This window comes from Dromiciops gliroides, chromosome 2 (genome assembly GCF_019393635.1).
Source record: "Dromiciops gliroides isolate mDroGli1 chromosome 2, mDroGli1.pri, whole genome shotgun sequence".
NCBI classification, from domain to species: Eukaryota; Metazoa; Chordata; class Mammalia; order Microbiotheria; family Microbiotheriidae; genus Dromiciops; species Dromiciops gliroides.
The window spans coordinates 418,926,484-418,947,449 of record NC_057862.1 but is presented as its reverse complement, the minus strand read 5'-3'; the positions used below and the strand labels follow the sequence as shown (position 1 = coordinate 418,947,449).

The window sequence follows — 20,966 nt, the reverse complement described above, 5'->3', positions numbered from 1 at the left end:
CACTTCCCCCTCTCCCCCCAAAAAGAAAGAAAACATAATCCAGAGCATTGACCAAAACCAAGCCTTTTGAAGTGAAATTACCAGCTCAATAAGTATCTTCATCACATCTTCTGTGATGAGGTTCTTGGAATAATCCACAAGGATGTGTCCATTTTTGGTGTCGAGATTCAAGCTGTAAAAAGAAACCTGTTATGAAGCTCCATCTCAACCAGCAGAAGGGAACAAGGACCTATACTTATACTCAGAAACCTAAGTTTTCCACCCCCATCCCAACAGTGAAGTGACTAGTTAAAACAAGCCCCCATCATCAGTGAACACTTCCTTTGACAAACAACTATGTCTTTACTCTCATTAGAATCAAAAGAACAGATTTAGAGCTGAAAGGGACTTCGAGAGTTATTTAGTCCAACCACTTTATTTTATAGATGAAGAAACTAAAGCCCAGAGAGGTTAAGCAAATTGGCCAAAGTCATGCAGGAAACTACCAAGAACATATATTGACTGACTGCCTGATTAATGTGGGGAACCACCAAAAAGATGCATCTTAAGGTAAACTGCCATAAAGTCAATCAGCATCAGGTGAACTTCCCACAGCCTGACAAATGCTCAGAATTGGATGCCAAATGACACAGGAAGCTATCAGGCTATTCTGTCATAAATCCAACTCTGAGCAGTATTATAATGGGAACCTCCTATTGCACGGTGAAGAGAGGAGCAAACTTGGTACAACATGCCAAAAGAAAGTGACCACAGAAAAAATTAATCTGCCACTTATGTCCTCTTCCCCTCCTGCCCCTCCCAGACACTCATCCCTACCCATTCATCCCTGGTACCCTGGGCAAACCTTTTAGAAGTAAAATCATCCCTGGGACCAGGTAGAGTTAGAAGGAGGCTGTTCCCCCACAAGAAACCTGTACCCAGGGGACAAATTAAATTGAATTTCCATTGTGAGGACAGAGACATGATCCACAGGTTGGAAATTTGCACCAAAGAAGCAGGTGCAAGAACAGGAATTCCCTCCCCTCTGCCTGGCCTGAAGCAATCCAGTCAGCCTGCCACTCATTCCTTGCTGCCAGCTGCCCTTCCCCAGACTATCATTCTCTTAAAAGCTTCCCCTTTACAATGCCTCTAGACCACACAGGAATTTGATCCTCATCAGTTTCAAAATGTCCTGCCAACCTTCCAAATCCCACCTGCCTCCTACCTTCAATCCTCTACTACTATATATCATCTCTATATAGACAGTGCAGTATGAGCCCCGGGCAGCTAGGTAGCGCAGTGGATAAAGCACTGGCCCTGGATTCAGGAGGACCTGAATTCAAATCTGGCCTCAGACACTTGACACTTACTATGTGACCTTGAGCAAGTCACTTAACCCTCATTGCCCCCTGCCCAAAAAAAGAATGTGAGCTCCTTGAAGAAAGAGACTGTTTTGCCTTTCTTTATATTACTAAAACTTAGCATATAGTGTCCAGCTTATTGGCTGACTGACCCTAGGCTGGGGCCAGAATAAGCCACACAGCACAGGATTTCTGTGGCCAATATTTATCAGCCAAGTATGAAATAGAACAGGTGGACACAACTTCTTGAGGCAACTGCTAGAAGGTGTGCCTAGAACTAAATTCAGGTCACCAAATCTTGGCCCCATCAGCACCAGTATATCCATGCCAGTGACAGGTTCTCCTGGTCTCAGAGGAGGAGGTAGCCACCCCCGCCCCCCTTGCCTACATGAACCTGATGTTCTTTGATGTCCTTTATCTGGTCCAAGACTATGTATGCTCTATTGATCATTCACGCTTTCATTTTCCATTTCTCCCTGTCTCTGGGATCCTTTCCCAATGCCTACAAAAATGCTTGTTTCCCTAGCCTTAAGAAAAAAATCTTCAACTGACTCTGTCAGACACTGAAAGTGTAATCCTATCTCTTCTTCCCCTTTATGGCCAAACTCCTAAAAAGAGTAGTTTACATCTGCTGACCCTACTCCATCACCCACTTCTCAGCTTCTTGCAATCTGGTCCATATCCCTCCAGTTCCACTAAAACTGTCCTCTAGAAAGTCTCTGTTGATCTTTTTGTCATCAAATCCAAGTCTTTTGTTGTTACTGATCTCATCTTCAATTAACCTCCTCCAACTCCAAATTCTAGACACTCCTCCATCAGTTTCCTTAGCAGGGAGCTTGCTATCTCCTTCTTCTCATTCTATTTGGCCACTCCTTTTTTTTCCCTTCACTGGTTCTTCTTCCTCCATCTACCCAGTAAATATGGACACTCTCCACCCCTTGGTTCTGTTATCAACCCTTCTCTCTCTCCCCTTCATTTAAGTATTTATGAAGCATCTGTGTACAATCTCGTTTGAGGTATTAGGAGATAAGACACGGTCCTTACCCTTATGGTACTTATTTGTTGTTGTTCCAACTCTTTGTGACTGCACTTGGGGCTGTCTTGGCAAAGACACTAGAGTGGTTTGCCATTTCCTTCTTCAGCTCTTTTCACAGAAAAGGAAACTGAGGCAAACAAGGTTAAGTGACTTACCCAGGGTAACACAGCTAGTAAGCATCTGAGACTGGATTTAAACTCAGAAAGATGTGTCCTCCTGACTTCATCCCTAGCACTGTTGCCATTTAGCTGCCCCTATGGTACTTATAGTCATTAGGCTTTAGAATCTCTCCCTTAGGGGCAGCTAGGTGGCACAGTGGATAAAGCACTGGCCCAGGACTCAGGAGGACCTGAGTTCAAATCTGGCCTCAGACACTTGACACTTACTAGCTCTGCGACCCTGGGCAAGTCACTTAACCCTCATTGCTCCACCAAAAAAAAAATTAAAAAAAAAAAAAAAGAATCTCTCCCTTGATCTCATATACTAAGTGCCTATTATGTACCACAGATTGTACTAGGCTCTAGGTGTACAAAGACAAAGAATGAAGCAACAGTCTAAGAAGGAAGACAAGTACATATATATATACATATATACATATATATATATACATATATACATATATATATATATATATATATATAACTATGTGACAGAATAAATACAAAGTAGTCAAATACAAGGCCAGTTGAAAGGGAAGGGACTAGCAAATGGGGGAGGATCTGGAAGAACCAGGAAAAGTTTCACATACAGATAGCTGCACTTGAGCTTTGTCTTAAAAGAAGACAGGGATTCTGTGTGCTGGAAGTGAGGAGAAAATGCATTCCAGGCATGAGACAGAGCCAGTGAAAAGGAGCAGACAGAAATGAGAAACGGAGTGTTGTACTCAAGGAACAGAGAATAGGATGGGGAAGATGGGCACAAATGAATGAAGTTGGAAAGGAACCAGTAGATAAAGAAAAGGTTAAAAATGGGTGAGGGGGAATGGGAATGATTAAGGATGCGATGTGCTGGAGAAGAAAGAGGGGATGGGATCAAGCACACATTTTAGAGAAGCTGGGCTTGGTGAGTCACCTCTATGTCAAGCTGGGGGAAAGAAGCAGCGTAAGAGATGATTCTGTGTCCTCAGCCTGGCACTTGAGCCCCTCCACAATCTGGCACCAATTTAATTCAGCAAACACCTACTAATAGGCTAACGTCTGGAGTAGGTAAAAAGTCCCTGCCTCGTGGAGCTTCCAGTCTAGTATGGGAATAAGACACAAACACAAATGACGAAAAACTACTAAAAGTACTAATATACAATATATTGGAGAGGTGTCCCAAATGAAATGTAGTGTGTAAAAAGTGTTACCCATTAGCGGTGAGGGGAATAATAGAGGAAGTAGCATTTGAATGGGCCTTCAAAGGATGGGAAGGGATTTGAGAGAAATTCAACAAAGGAAAGGGCATTCTAGGCATAAGGAATGGTATGAACAAAGAAAGGGAAATCCCTCTTCAAACTTTTCAAGGTTACCCCTCCCCCCCACCCTCTCAGCTGAGAACCTTGCCTCATATTTTACAGAAAAATAATTTGGGCCATTTGCCATGAGCTCCCTATTCTGTCTTCCACATTCAGATCCCTTCTCCGCCATCTTCACCTGTCTTATATGAAGAAGTGAACTTATTTCTTACCAAGGCAAACCCCTCTACCTTTCTAAAAAATCCTATTCTATCCTGTCTCCTCTGAGATTGACCTGTCACCCCCCACAGCCTCCTTCCAAACTACCTATAAATATGCCCATATCTCCCCCATTCTGAAAAAAAACCCTCTTTTGATCCTCCCACCACTGCTAGTCTTTTAGAGCCATCTACAATAGGTGCCTCCACTTTCTTTTTAAACCCCTATAAACCAGCTTCTGACCTCATTATGCTACAATTGCTCTTTCCAAAGTTACCAATGACCTCTTAATTGCCAGATCCAACAGCCTTTTTTCAATCATCATTCTTCCTGACCTCTCTGCAGCTTTGGATAATGTTGCTCACCCTCTTAATACTCAGGTTTTCTCGTGGTTTTCAGAACACTATTCTCTCCTCCCTATCAGACTGCTCCTTTTCTAGATCCTAATCCAGGTCCACAGTCTTCTAGATCATTTCCTCTAACTGTAAGTATCCCACAGGATTCTGTCCAGAGCCCTCTTCTCTTCTCCCTCTATAATACTTTATTTGCTGATAACATCAGCTCTCATAGATTTAATTATCAACTTTATGCTGATGATTCTCAAATTTACCTATCCTGTCCTAATCTCTCTGCAGATCTCCAACTAACTGCTTTTCAAATATCTACAACTGGATATCAGTTCAAAGCTGAACTCACCCCTCCTATAACTTCCCTTTTACTATCAAGGGTATCCCCTCAATCTGCCATGCTCACAACCTAGGTGTTACCTTTGCCTCTCACTTTCTCTCACTCCCACATCTAATCTGTTGCTAAAGTCTGTCAATTTCACCTTTGTAATCTCTCTCCAACATACCACCTTCCCTCCTGATACTGCCACCACCCTGGTACAGGCCCGGATTACTTCACATTTGGACAACTGCAATAGTCTATTAGTGTGTCTGCTTGCTTCAGGTCTTTCCCCACTGCAATCTAACCTCCAAATCAGCTACCAAAGTGATTTTTCTAAAATGTAGGTCTAGCCATGCCACCCTCCCCTCCTCGCCATACTCAATAAACTCCAGTGACTCCCTATAACTCAAGGATCAAATCTAAAATTCTGTTTGGCTTTCTAAGCCCTTCATAATCTAACCATCCCCCCACCCCTACCTTTCCAATCTTTTTATATATTCCTTACCACATAGTCTGCAATCCAGTGACACTAGCCTCCTTGTTGTTCCACAAATAAGACACTCCCATCTATCTGCTCCAGGCATTTTCTCTGTCAGTGCCCCAAACCTTCCAGAATTACATGCTTGGAATGCCCTCCCTCCAAATCTCTACCTCTCAACTTCCTCATCCCAACTGAAATCCCATTGTCTAAAGGAAGCATTTTCCAACCTTCCTTAATTCTGGTGCCTTCTTGAGGGCAGCTAGGTGGCCCTGGATTCAGGAGGACCTGAGTTCAAATCTGACCTCAGACACTTGACACTAACTAGCTGTGTGACCCTGGGCAGGTCACTTAACCCTCATTGTCCCCCCAAAATAAAAAATTAATTCTAGTGCCTTCTATTATTTCCTATTTATCCTGTATACAGGTTGTTTGTACATAGTTGTCTACTTGTCTCTCCATTAGATTAGGAGCTCCCTGAGGGCAGGGACTGTCTTTCCTCTCTTTTTGCATCCCAAGCACATAGTAGAGTGTCTAGCATACTTTATCAATAGCAAAAAGGGGGAAGGAAAAGGAATAAGTATTTATTATGCACCTATTATCTGCCTCAACAATGCTAAGCACTTCACAAATATATCATTTGATCCTCACAACCCTTTGAGGTAGGTACTATTATTACCCTCATTTTTCAGTTAAGGAAACTGAAACAGACAAAGGTTACTAGCTTAGGGTTAGTTATACAGCTAGGGAGTATTTCAGGCCACATTTGAACTCAGGTTCCTGATTCCAAGCCAAGTGGTCTAGCCAGTCACCTAGTTGCCACTAAGGGAGAGGGGAGAGGGAGTCCCCCTCATTGCTAGTACCTTTCCTTTGAGATTAACTCATATCTATATATGTGTATATGCTGTCTACCCCATTAGAAGGTGATCAAGGATAGATATTATTTTTTGCCTTTATATGCCCATCACTTAGCACAAGGCCTGGGTCCTAGTTACGTGCTTAATAAATTCTTGGTTATTGCATTTGGTCAGACTACTTGCAATATTTTAGGTCTATGTCACATCAGGACCCTGTGACATATTTATAAAAGTAATGAGGCAGAGAAATCGAGAATTACTCCTTTTACACCCCTTCCCCTTGTAAAAAGGAATGAAAGGGGAAAAAAAGGAATGAAAGCTCTGGCGAAAATGGGAAAGAGAAATGTTTCTTGCCTTCTTAAAGACTGGAGGCCAGGGAGGGAGAGGGACAGAATTCATAACTGAAAACAAAATGGTAAAGAATTAAAGTGAGGGGAGAAAAGTGGGAAAAGGTGGGGAGTAGGTTTTACGGGTGCTTCTCATCATGACTAAGCACATACGTTGGGTGGGTAAGTCAGAACAGAGCAAGATTGCTTCATGAATTCGAGTCTCTTTCCTCCTTAAGGATTGTAACTGTGCTTCGAAGGTGGCTATCTCTTTTTCCTGGGTGTGTCTGTCCCCCCACCTCGTACATCACAGCTCCTGATTATCTTTCCCTACGTAAGTGCATCACACTGTGTGTGATTGTGTGTGTGTGTGTGTGTGTACGTGATTATCTCCCCTATTCCCATGTCTGTGCATAGATGCACATGATTCTCCCCTCCTCCCCCCATTCCAGCGTAGGTAATTATTCCTCGCACACACACACCCATTCGTTCCTACAGTATCAGCTTTCGTGATAACCCCTTCCCCGATGTGCATCACAGTTCGTGATTGTGCACCCCACCCCCACCACGGGTCAGTCTGCACGTCTCTCCCAGTGTGTGAATGTGACCGAGTTAGCCTCCTTCTGTGCGTGTCTCCCCGCACGTACATCTCCTCTGCAGTGTGACCATCAGCGGGTTGGTCTCTTTTCACTCACTGCGTGTCCCCCCCGCACGCACGTCTCTCCCGGTGTGGGACTATCACGGAGTTCGTCTCCTTCACTCTGTGCCTGCCCGCACGTACCCGCTGCAAGGAGGAGTCAAGGGCAAAAGGAGGAGGCAACGGTGCCCTCCTTCCCCCGCTCTCAGCACAGCTTCCGGGCAGGGAGAGGGGCCCCCGGGGCGCTCCTTCTCGCCCACCCCCCCACACCCCGCACCCCACTGCTTCAAGGGGTTCACTGATTGGGCCCCCACCCACCCATGCCCACATACCCCTGCCCACCACACCCCTAGGGGACCAACGCCCGCAGGGAGCCTTCCCATCTTGCAGGCGCCCCGCAGAAGCCACAGAGGCCGTCCCGGGCCAGCCAGCCCAGGGCACCCACACCCACCCCAAGCCCCTGGTCCTGGACCCACCTGAAGCGGTTGAAGCGGTCCTGGTCGGCCTCAAAAAGGCGCCTGAGATTGAGCTCGGATATGTGCTGACTATGCCACTGCAATAGCTTCTGGAAGTTCGGATCCTGGCTGAGCGCGGCCATGGCGGCGACAGGGCCAATCGATATAGATACAGCTAGACAGCGTACCTCTTTATAATTTGCAAATGGCCTCCTCATGGCCGCTGCTCGGGTTTTTATAGAACAGGCGGTCCTGCCCAGCTCCCAGAGCCCCGCCTCCTTCCCCTCCCTCGGTGTCTCCGCCCCAGGAGGAAAGGGAAAAAAGTGGCTCCGCCAACAAGGTTCCTCCTGCAGGTGCTTGGCCCGTTCCCTACCCCCAGCATATATCTTTATATCTATAGAGTCTAACTGAATTTGGGGGAAAATGTCTCACCCTTCTCCCTGAAATTCCACCCTGAGGACTCTAGGGGATCAGGCACCGCTGCATCCTTTTTCCCCTTGTGAGATGTGATTTTGGAAAATGGACACTGCATCAGCTTAGCCACAGCATCCCCCATCTCCTTCGGCACTAACCACAATGATTTTTCCTCATCAAGCTCAGGAAGCTAATGGTCTCTGTGTAGAGAAAACCTTCAGGGGATCAGTGGAAGGAAAAAAATAATTTGAAAGAAATGAAACCCCAAATAAGTGAAGAAATTGCAATAGAGCACATAACTGGCTTCAATGAATTCTAGTCACCCAGTCACCTAATCAATGACTTCAAATTGTGTGATTTGCAACCACATGCATTGTCAAATAAATCACTGCCTGAATGTAATTACTTGGTTCTTTATTCCACTGTAATAGTTTTGGTGACCACAAAATGATTGAGACTGCCAGACTCCATGTGACCAGAGCTCAGGCAAGGAAAAACCCTAGGTATTCTGGTAAGATTTTTAGCAATGGACTCCCTCATCAAAGGACTGCCTTGTCCCCAGACCTCCACACACTCCAGAACCAACATCCAGATGGTTAGGTAAGTGGTCCTTGATAAAGAAAGGAGTCATGGGAACTGGCTCTAGTATGCAGATAGATAACCCCTTAGAAAAGTTTGGCCTGGGAACAGGGGAAATTTCCCATTCAGAAGGGGATAACTGGGGCAGCTAGGTGGCACAGTGAACAGAGCACCAGCCCTGGATTCAGGACTACCTGAGTTCAAATCAGGCCTCAGACACTTAACACTGACTAGCTGTGTGACCCTGGGCAAGTCACTTAACCCCAATTGCCTCACTAAAAAAAAAAAAAAAAAAGAAGAAGGGGATGACTAAGAATAGAGCTCTTAAATTATGCAAGGATTGGTCTGAAATATATAAAAATATCAATGGGTACCAAATTTTGCCTGAAGAAGGAACTTTAAATTACTGAAAATTAAAGGCTTTAAAATTGCTTTGAAAAAATTGTGTGCACTGACTTTTTGATGAAAACTTTTTCTATGTGTCTCTCTTGTCATATTGTCTGTTTTTATGTGGCCCGATCAGCTACAAGGAAAAAGAATGTAAAAAGCGAAAACCTTTCTGAGGAACTTTTCTGCCTCCTCAGGGAAAAAAAAAATCTCTCTGCTTTCCTGACCAAGTTAGGGAGACACAGGAATGGAATCTTTGTTTCCAGTCTGCAGGAATTTATGGCATTGTAAGATTAATTAGAGACTAAATGTGTTTACTATAAATTTCCAAATTGCAGTTTGAATGTTTCTATAAATGCTGGCATGTTTTAGTAAGTTTTGGAGTACCATTCTATAGAATTTGATTTAAAGAAAAATAAGAATAAAACTCTGTGAAAGTTACATGGAAATAGCACTTAGACCTCTTATCACTCTTCCCCCAGATTGTGACAGATTTATTGTTTTAGTATAAAGGGGAAAGATAATTTTACTGATTAGAGAAAAAGAACTGAAGCCAGTTTGAAAGCAGTTTCAGTGAAATTCAAAGGTGAAAAAAAATGGGTTTGAAGTTTGCAATTTAAATTCATCTGCTACTTTAGAAATGCCCATTATTAACTCTTTTCTAGAAACTTAAGTCAGGGATAAACGTAAAAGTAAATTTAATTTAATTTTGAAAAATGTTTTGTGTTACCCAGTATTTCTTCTGTGAATAATATAACAGAACTTAATTGTTTAGTTAAGCTAGTGGCAAAAATCATCAAAAGGTATCGGAATAGACCATGCATTTGTAAAAATTTTAAGAACCCCAAAGGCAACAGTATTGCAATTAATTTGTTCTCTTTAGTAAAAATCTGTGGTAAATTGTGAGGGAAAAATTCATTGAAGAGAAGTTCTATAGATAGTCTGGGATATGATATGATTGGGAAAAAAGGACTAGAGGAATTAAGCAAGTAGGAGAAAGCAAGAGAGGTATTGGATCCAAATATGAAAAGGGAGAAAGAAGGTTCAGTTTTGAAGGGTTCTAATCAAAGCCCACTGGAGGGATATATAAATATTATAGGGCTAGCATATCCCAGAAGTTCTCTGGGGTACAGCAAAGAAGCTTCTCCTTGAGAAACTAAACCAAAGGACAGACACACCTAACCAGTCTCCCCCAGCCCTCTGGGAGATGGGATTGGGTGTAGCTGCTGTCTTTGTGGCATGAGGAACAGAGAGATGGCTTGAGAGATCCAGAGCCGCCCCTCACCCAACTTCCTCCAGCCACCACCAGTGGGGGAGGTCCACCATCGGACCTCCATAAAAGTATCTGCCTGTCTCCTGCTTGAGGAGATTGGTATCTCAGAGCCACGCTCTGTGCCATGCCTTCACCCCATGAGAAGAAGTCCAAGGATTTCTCTCTTGGTTTTCCTTCCCCAGCCCCTAAATAAACTATTATCTTATTCTATTGAATTTGTGTGCAAGAGGGTGTAATTCTTTAAAGAGGAATTCCTAAGGACCCCTACCCCTATCCCAAACCCCCACCTATTTCCCCAAAACATAAAGATGGGAAGAAAGAAATTTTAAACAACTAGGGCTAAGAGAAGAATGGGTAGAAAGTAAAAGAAAATTAGAGTCTGTTTACATTGACACAGTGTAAATGGAGGGTTTGAAAGTAAAGGTGTTTTAAAATTTTGGAAAGAGGTTTAAGGAAGTTTTGGTCTAACTGAGATAAGAAGGATATGAGAAACTTTAGTTTTCGGTTGTTTTTTTTGCGGGCAATGGGGGTTAAGTGACTTGCCCAGGGTCACACAGCTAGTAAGTGTCTGAGGCCGGATTTGAACTCAGGTACTCCTGAATCCAAGGCTGGTGCTTTATCCACTGCGCCACCTAGCCACCCCAGTTATTCTTTATAATATGGAAAATATAGAAATGTTTACATCATTGAATTATTTGAGTATAGCATCCTCTTTCTTTTTCAATAAGTAGCTTTTCTTGCCTTGTCTTCTTTCATATTCTCTCAGTTATAATAGAAAAGCTTGGGGATGGAGTGTAGGCATGGGGAGGGAAGGTAGGGCTGGATTAAAAACACAAAGGAATTGATTTGGCTCTTTGGGTGAATCAAAAGGAAATAAAAAGTTCTGGGGAACTGGGAGTGCCACTGTGAATTTTTTGAACATGAGCTAACTGAAAACAGTGGGCCTTTGAGAAAATTGAGGTTTAAATGTTACCATTAGTGATTATAAATCCAAATTTGATTTGTTCAAAATTTTGTTCTGAAACTAAATCATTATGTGGTGTCATTTACAGCAAGATACATTCTCCTATTCAGATAACTGTGATGAATCAGAACTTACTACAAATCACATTTGCTATCATATACTGGAAAATGCATAGATCAGGAAGACCTGAATTAAAAATCTGGTCACAGAAATTTATTAGCTATGTGACCTTAAGTTTGTTGTTATTCAGTCATTTCAGGTCTGTTTGAGATCTCACTTGGGGTTTTCTTGGCAAAGATATTGGAGTGGTTTTCCATTTCCTTATCCAGCTCATTTTTATAGATGAAGAAAGTATGGCAAATAGGATTAAGTGACTTAACCCAGGGTCACATAGCTAGTAAGTGTCTGAGATCAGATTTGAACTCAAGTCTTTTTTTTTTTTTTAGTGAGGCAATTGGGGTTAAGTGACTTGCCCAGGGTCACACAGCTAGTAAGTGTTAAGTGTCTAAGGCCGAATTTGAACTCAGGTCCTCCTGACTCCAGGGCCAGTGCTCTATCCATTGGGCCACCTAGCTGCCCTGAACTCAAATCTTTTTAACTCTAGAGCAAGCACTCTAGCCACTGTGCCATCTACCTATCCATAAGCAAGTGATGTGAAATGGATTTAAGGGTCAAACTGATCATGAGTCATCCCAAAAGAATTATAAGACTCAGCGACTCAGTTTACCAAGTTTTATTGCAATACTGTGAGTGAACACAGGGAGAGAACCAGAAAAGTGTAAAGGTATCTCTCGAATAAGGAAAGAAAGGCAGTTATATTTATAGTATGGATAAATTGATTATCAGTCTCATTATATTAATCTCCATTTTAGGGAGGTACAGGGGAGGCCTTATCCTAATTTGGACTTCCTGGGGGCTTAAACCAACCCCCAGGCAGGTACCTTTTTACGTGGAGGTGTGTTTTGGGGGTTTACGGTCATAAGGTGAATCTGGGGACAAATTTGGCCGTTTTTGCATGTTACCTCAACTTGCCAAGGTCAGAGTGTCCCTGTGTTTCATTCCGAGGCCTAGTTTCTGGGTTATCAATTTAAATTTCTATAAGCTGTCTCTATGTCTTTATAATAGTTAAAGTCTCTATGACCTGTCTCTTTATATTCTTGTTTTGAGTGCTGATTAATGTGGGTAATGAGAACCTAGGCCCTAACTTGTATTAATGAATACTCAAGTCTTAAGTTATCCATTAACTGGGGCCTGAATCCCTCCTAGAGCTCAGATCTAAATTAGAGCTTGGGTCTTAGGTTTTTCTGTTAACCCCTTTTTTGCCTCCTACATCACAAGTTATTTAAACACTGTTTACCTGAGTTTCCTAATTTGTAAAGAGAATAATAATAGCACATACCTCCTAGGTTGTTGTGAAGATCACAAAATTTTGAAGTGCTTAACACAATGCCTGGCATGTGATAAGCATTATATAAATGTTAGCTATTACTATTATTTTTTAAATTGAATATAATTACATCATATTGGATTATTCTATACTGAGTTTTAGATATAACTAATATAGAATGCCAAAAGTGATAATATGAATGGTTTTCTATGTAAGATAATTTGGAAATGCATTCAACTGAATTGACGTCACCTGCCTGGTAAGTTTGTTTCATGTTTTAAAAACATAATATCATGTATGCCATTATTATGTTTCTAAATTTTTCTTATATTTTGAAATTTGGGAAAAGTGACATCTCTTTTAATTTGGCTTCTGTTAAGCATGAACTTAGCTGTTTAAGAATGTGGTCAAAATGTTTGAAAATTGTTGAATATTTAATTGGGTATATTTTGTTTTAAAATGGATAATAATAATAACTTACTGTTTAAGAAAAATCATATAAATGTGCGTGGGGGGGCGGTATATGATCTCTTACTTGGTCCTTATCTGTGAGTTTCCTTGGGACTTTCTATTTGAGCAAGGTCATAAAAATTTTATTAGCCCTGTTGTTATAGTCTAACCCACGGAAGTTTGAGAAACTGGAACCATGCTCAGACAAAGAAGAGAAACTTACTGGTTTGCTTACTGTAAAGAGTGATTTTTATTGATAAATTATTTGGCTATCATTTATGAAAATTATGAAATTGTACCTGTCAATTAATTGTCTGTATTGAAGTTACATCTCTTAGCCAACTTAGGAACAATAGACCTTACATTTAAAGATTTCAATCTCAGGGCAGCTAGGTGGCATAGTGGATAAAGCACTGGCCTTGGATTCAGGAGGACCTGAGTTCAAATTCAGCCTCAGATACTTACTAGCTGTGTGACCGTGGGCAAGTCACTTAACCCTCATTGCCCCGCCCCCCCCCAAATGTGTGGAAAGATTTCAATATCACTTTAGGAATGAACAGTCAAAAAAAAAAAGGAATGAACAGTTAATACAAATTGGAAGCTTACTATAGTCAGCATTTTTTTCTGGGTTTTGGCGTCAAATATTATGTATTCAATGTATGAGTGAAACTCTGGAATGTAATTATTTTTAAACTATAAACGAAGGGTAAACAAGATGTCCTTGTGTGTATTCATTTTTTTTTAATTTTTTTTTTTTTTTGCGGGGCAATGGGGGTTAAGTGACTTGCCCAGGGTCACACAGCTAGTAAGTGTTAAGTGTCTGAGGCCGGATTTGAACTCAGGTACTCCTGAATCCAGGGCTGGTGCTTTAACCACTGCGCCATCTAGCTGCCCCGTGTGTATTCATTTTTAACTATTGTCACACCATGAGAAAAATAATAATAATAAGCTGTGATCAGTGAAATGTTACTATTTAAGATAAAATCTCTAGGGACCATAATTTGATGTCTTATGTCAAGGCTGTCAAGGTTATCTAGGCCCTTGAGGGGACACTCTTGATATCATCATAACCATGTCCCTTCTTTCCTTTCATAACAAATTTCTATAATCCGGGCAGGTAAACTGTAGAAGTTTTTGTTGTTGCAATACTAAATCTATTAATTAATAGATTAATACTGAAACATCTGAGTTACTATGATAAGAGGCAAGTGGGAAATATCTTATTGTTTTCAGTTTGAATTTACACTCAATTTCATATCCTAAGCAACTAAGTAAATGAATTCTTGGCCTTGCCATCTACTTGCTAATAGCTATATACTCACGTATAAGATTAGGTCCTTGAAGTATCTCATTCTTTCAGAGTGATATGGGAATAATATCCTCAAAGGGGAGGGATAAGACAAAGATGTAAAAGTTTCCTAATTAAATGGAGTATGAATAAACAGTATTGAAAGATAAATGATATGACATCAGAAGATGAGCCTCTCTGGTTGGAAGGTATCTAACATGTCACTGGGGAAGAGCAGAGGACAAGTTACATGTAGCTCCAGAAAGAATGAAGCAGCTGGTCCAAAGCTGCTTAGTGCTGCACATATCTGGTGAAGGAAAGTCTAATGCTGCAAAGATCAATATTGCATAGGAATCTGGAATGTAAGATCTATGAACCAAGGTAAACTAGATATGGTCAAATAGGAGATGGACAGTTTAACCATTGATGTTGTGGGTATCAGTGAACTTAAATGGATGGGAATGGGAGAATTTAAGTTGTCATTATTTATACACTAATGCGGGCCAGAATCCTTTAGAAGATATGGAATAACCCTTATAGACAATAAAAGGGTGAGAAAAGCAGTACTAGGGTATAATCTCAAAAACAACAAAATGATATATGTTTGAATCCAAGGCAAACCATTCTACATCACAGTAATACAAGTCAATGCTCCAACCACTGATGCCAAAGAGGCCAAAGTTGCTCATTTCTATGAAGACCTATAACATCTTCTAGAAATAACACCCCAAAAAGATGTCATATTCATCATAGGAGGTTGGAATACTAAATTAGGAAATCAAAAGATAATTGCAGGGATAGCTAGGTGGCACAGTGGATAGAGCACCAGCCCTGGAGTCAGGAGGACCTGAGCTCAAATCTAGCCTCAATCACTTGACACTTAACTAGCTATGTGACCCTGGGCAAGTCACTTAACCCCAATTGCCTCACCAAAAAATATAATAATAATAATTGCAATAACAGGCAAGTTTGTCCTTGGAGTAAAAAATTAAGCAGGGCAGAGACTAATAGAGTTTTATCAAGAAAACTTATTGGTCATAGCAAACACTCTTTTTTAACAACCCAAAAGGCAACTCTACACATGGACATCACCAGATGGTCAATATCAAAACCAGATTGATTTACAACCAAAGATGAAGAAGTTCTACATAGTCAGTTAGAAGACCTGGAGCTGACTATTGCTAAGATCATGAGTTTCTTATTGCAAAATTCAGACTTAAATGGAAAAAAAAGCAGGGAAAACCATCACACTGTATAGACCTAAATGGCATCTCTTATGTATATGAAGTGGAGGTGATGAATAGATTTAAGGGATTAGATGTGGTAGAAAGAGTGCCTGAAGAACTATGAACAAAGACTCACAATATTATACAGGAGACAACAAAAACATCCCAAAGAAAAAGAGCAAGAAAGCAAAATAACTGTCTGATGAGGCTTTACAAATAGCTGAGGAAAAAAGGAAAGGGAAAGAGAAAGGAGAAAGGGAAAGATATACCCATGTGAATGCAGTATTCCAGAGAATAGCCAAGGGAGATAAGCTTTTCTTTTTTCTTTTTCTTTTTCTTTCTTTCTTTTTTTTTTTTTGTGGGGCAATGGGGGTTAAGTGACTTGCCCAGGGTCACACAGCTAGTAGGTGTCAAGTGTCTGAGGCCAGATTTGAACTCAGGTACTCCTGAATCCAGGGCCGGTGCTTTATCCACTATGCCACCTACCTGCCCCATAAGCTTTTCTTAAATGAGCAATGCAAATAAATAGAATAAAACAATAGAATGAGAAAGACATGAGAACTCTTCAAGACAATTAGAGATATCAAGGGAACATTTCAGACAAAAATGGGTGTGGCAAGAGACAAAAAAAAGAATTTAACATAAGTAGAAGAGATTAAGAAGAGGTGTCAAGATACAGAAAAATTATACAAGAAAAATCTTAACATGGCTAATAACCTTGATGGAATGGTTAATGATCTAGAGCCAAACATCCTAGAGAATGAAGTCAAGTGGGCCTTAGGAAGCAAGTGGAGTGACAGAATCTCAGCTTGATGGGGGAGGCAAAAAGGAGTTAACAGATAAACTGAGGCTTGAATCCTTATTAATAGTAGCTAAAAGGGTTAATAGAGAAACTAAGGAGGCAGTTAGGTGGCGCAGTGGATAGAGCACTGGCCCTGGAGTCAGGAGTACCTGAGTTCAAATCCGGCCTCAGACACTTAACACTTACTAGCTGTGTGACCCTGGGCAAGTCACTTAACCCAATTGCCTCACTTAAAAAAAAAAATAGAGAAACTAAGGTTTGTGTTCTTATCAACAGTACTGTAACCAAAAGGGTTCAGATCCCTATCAACCAACACCATCAACAGAGACAGTAACTAGGAACCATTAACCATTAGTAGCCATTAATATTCCTAGATGACAGGACACCTGGAAACCAGATCTTAAGTAAAAAGATATCAAAAACACAGAGACCCTCTGGGTCTGACAAGTTTAAGCATGTCTTTAGGAACATGCGCAGAGAAGGCCAAACTTAGGTTCACGTTATGACGTGTAAACCCCAAAAACACACCTCCAAGGAAAAAGGTACCTGCCTTGTGGGTTGTCTTGGGGCCCCAGGAAGTCCAAATTAGGATAAACTTGAAGCTTAACGTTAAAAAAAAACAAGAAAAAAAACTAAGATCATGGCAACTGGTCCCATCACTTCCTGGCAAATAGAGGGAGAAGAAATGGAAGCAGTGTTGGATTCTATATTCTTGAACTCAAAGATCACTGCAGATGATGACTGCAGTCTTGAAATTAAGACACTTGCTGCTTGTAAGGAAATCTATGGCAAATATGGACAGCATACTAAAAAACAGAGACATGACCTTGCTGACAAATGTCCATACAGTCAAAGTTTTTCCAGTAGTAATGTATGACTGTGAGAGCTAAACTATAAGGAAAGCTGAGGACTGTAGAATTGATACTTTCAAATCATGGTGCTCAAGAAGACTCTTGAGAGTCCCTTGGACAACAAGGAGATCAAATCAGTCAAGACTTAAAGAAATTAGTTGAGATTATTCGCTAAAACAAATGTTAAAATATCAGATTACCTGCTGTCTAGGGGAGGGGGGAGGGAGGGAAAAAAATCTGAAATTGTAAAGCTTGTATAAACAAAGGTTGAGAACTATCTTTACATGTAACGGAAAAAAATACTTTATTAATTAAAAACAAATGTTAAAGCTGAGGTTCAAATACTTTGACCATATAATGAGAACTCAGGACTCATTGGAAAAGACCCTGATGTTGGGAAAGATTGAAGGCAAAAGGAGATGGGGATGGATGGCAGAGGATGAGATGGATATAATGAACATGAACTTGGACAGATTTCAAGAGATAGTGAAGGAAAGAAGGATCTCTGGCATGCTATGGTCCATGGGATCATGAAGAGTCAAACACAACTGTACAACTGAACAACAAAAACACAGCAACAATAACAGTAAATCTTGAGATAACAACAACAACCTGTTTTCTCTAAGAACTAGGGTACAAACACATACATACATACATATGTACATACATGTATATATGAATATGTGTATGTGCATCTATTTAAAATTGATTAACAAATGGAATATATAGGCCTTGAGTATGAAAGTTCTCAAAATTGGAATAAGGATTTTACATACAAAATTGCATCAATATTTGTAGAGAAAGTGAACTTATTCTTCTATTTTCCAAGTCAGTCCTTCATGAATTTTTGTTTGTTTGTTTGTTTTTGTTTTTGTTTTTGTTTTTTAGTGAGGCAATTGGGGTTAAGTGACTTGCCCAGAGTCACACAGCTAGTAAGTGTTAAGTGTCTGAGGCCGGATTTAAACTCAGGTACTCATGACTCCAGGGCCGGTGCTCTATCCACTGCGCCACCTAGCTGCCCCCATGAATTTTTTTTAAAGAAGGCTGTGTGACCCTGGGCAAGTCACTTAACCCTAATTGCCTCACCAAAAAAAAAAAAAAAAAGGTTCTTCTTTCAACCTGTTGATGGCAGTATCCATATCAAGCACAGGGTTTAGAAAAAGATAGAAATAGCAAGTGGTATAGAAAAACTAAAATTCTCAGAAGTTTCAAGTGAATTCTGGGTTCCTAATTTGATATTCTTCTTAGAACCTTGTTTCTGATAGGATCCGAACCATAAGGCTTGAGCTAGTTTTCATCACATAAACTAGTTGTTGGAAAAGCAAATTTAGGATGTGGTATTAAATTGTATTGAGTTTTGTTACTAGCAGATTCAAAAAGAATTATCTAGAAATCTCTACAAGTGACTTGGAAGCAGAGGAGTAGATCTATTAGGAGAAGCCCCCTTCAGAGATGCTCTGAGGATGAGACCTATTCCAGAATGTCAAAGGGAAGATGATTCCAAGGACCAGACAACTAACTACCTGGGACATCTGGGACTCAAGATGAAATGTGCTGACTAAATGTACATTCAGAATAGGTTACCAGGTTATAAGGAGTCTTGATGTTATTTCATAGTGTTTTTGCTCACTGAGTTTTCTTGGTTAACTTGTTCATATCCCCTCCCAAATTAGTCCTCATATGAGCTCTCTAAGTAGTTTGATCTGTAGCCTGACTTAATTTACCTATAGAGTCTATTTAACAAGATTTGTCTCCTTAGGGGTATATAAGATTATGACTCTGCTTGTGCTGTTTATGCCTCTCACCTCACCCTTTGGTGCCTCTTAAAGTAGACTATCATTCCATCCAGAAATCCCTAACAGATAAAGCATCTAAATAAGTTATCCTGGGGGTTGAGAAACCCAGAATCAAAGAGGGGAATATTTCATTAAAAATTAGCCTTAGTGACTCTATTTTACTTTTATCCACTATTTTGTAAAATTAAGTTTCAACTCCGTATAAATCACCTAATTTAAGAGTTTTCAGAAGAGTATTCTCCCTCTCCACAGTCACTTGACTTAAAGAATGTCAAAATACCCCTCTCCCTCTCAACTCAAGGTCTTCTGACATCCTCCACCAATGAGACACCAGATATTTCAATCCCTCTAACCGCCCCCCCCTTTTTTTAAACTATTTTTTATTCCCTCCAAAATGTATATTAACTCTATAGAAACCAAGCTTTGGAGTCCTTGGCTACCAAGAGCCTTGGACCCAGTTTGTTTTGCAACTAAATAAATTACCAAATAAATCATTGTCTCAATGTAATTACTCAGCTTCTTCATTCCACTGTAAGAGTTTGATATAAGGAACTCTTAAAATCTGGCTCCAATCTACCTTTCTAGCATGGCATAATGGATAAAGAGCTGTACTTAGCTTCCTGACTGACATTTACTAGTTACTTTATATAAGCAAATCTTTTAACCTCTCTAAGCCTCACCTGTAAAATGGTTAATAATGCCTCTAGGACCTGCCTTAGCACAGTGCCTGGAACACAGTAGGTTTATTAGCTGACTATCTTACCAGGTTGTTGTAAGAATCTTTCTTCATTTAAGACTGAGCTCCAATGTCAATTCCTCTAGTTACCCTCACCTAATCCCCTTAGTTGTTAATGTTTTCCCCTTCTTCAAATTATTTTCTATCTATACGTAGGATATTCCTCCAGTAGAATGCATACTAATTCAGGGCAGAAACTATTTTTCATTTTGCCTTTATATCCATAACATCTAGCACATAGCCTAGATGCCATATGCCTCAAAAAGTTTTTTTTGAATCAAACTGAATAAACATACCTTATAGCTAGGTTCTTTAAACATCAAATTCACTAGTACAAGATAGAGTAGGTAGGGGGCAGCTAGCTGGGGCAGTGGATAAAGTACCAGCCCTGGATTCAGGAGTACCTGAGTTCAAATCCAGCCTCAGATACTTGACATGTACTAGCTGTGTGACCCTGGGCAAGTCACTTAACCACCATTGCCCTGCCCCCCAAAATATATATATAGAGAGAGTAGGCATTTCTAGACATAGTGAAAGGACCAATATGTTCTAATTACATGAGTGGGCTGTGGAGTGTACTGGAAGAGCAATGCATGAAATCTAACCGCTAATAACTTTCAAACTTTGTGGAAGTGGGCTCTGAGATGGAAGACCTCAGGGAGCAACTAAAGAACTGTCAATCTATACTGTCACCATTGAGGCCCATAGTACCTATGATTCATCCACAGTTGTAGTATAGAAGATTAGAGCTATCTGGATCTTTGTAGATTCTTAGGATCTAAAAAAATACTTGGAACATGTTATGAGTTTAGGATACCTTTGACTCTTTCTTTGCAAGGCAGTCCAGTGTGTTTTCACTATTAGATTTGTCCAGTGAGTGCTATCAAATACCTATAGTAAAGAAAGATCAGGAATGGATAGCTTTTTGACTTGGAAGAACTCATACTTTAGGAAACCAATAATCATCAGAAATTTATTGCATTTGCCAATAGAGAATATTCCAATGATGAGACTTATTATCCTGATGGATGAGGATAAAAAGGGTTAACAGATAACCTAAGACTTGATCAATAGTAGCTAAAAGGGTTAATAAAGAAACTAAGATCAACAGTACTGTAACCAAGAGGGTTCAAAACCCTATCAACAAATAATATCAACAGAAGTTTAGGGAAGGTAACTAGGAACCATTAACAATTAATAGCCATTAATATTCCTGGATGACAGGAAACAGAAACAGCACCTAGAAACCAGATCTTAAAGTAAAGAGATATCATAAACAGAGAGACCCTTGGGGTCTGACAAGTTTAAACATGTCTTTAGGAACATGCACAGAAAGACCAAATGGCTCCTTAGGTTCACCT

At 40.5% G+C, this 20,966-nt stretch overlaps 1 protein-coding gene across 1 annotated transcript in view; it reads right to left on the bottom strand.

The window, feature by feature from the left end:
- The window catches only part of GPI (glucose-6-phosphate isomerase), a 31,841-nt gene extending 24,154 nt beyond the window's left edge, over window positions 1–7,687 (bottom strand). The window contains exons 1-2 of the mRNA XM_043982417.1: window positions 7,474–7,687; window positions 82–172 (exon numbers count right to left, since the gene is read on the bottom strand). Of these exons, the coding sequence (XP_043838352.1) occupies window positions 82–172; window positions 7,474–7,670 (288 nt within the window). The 5' untranslated portion in view covers window positions 7,671–7,687. The remainder of the gene's footprint in view (window positions 1–81; window positions 173–7,473) is intronic.
- Between the last annotated feature and the right edge of the window lie 13,279 nt (window positions 7,688–20,966).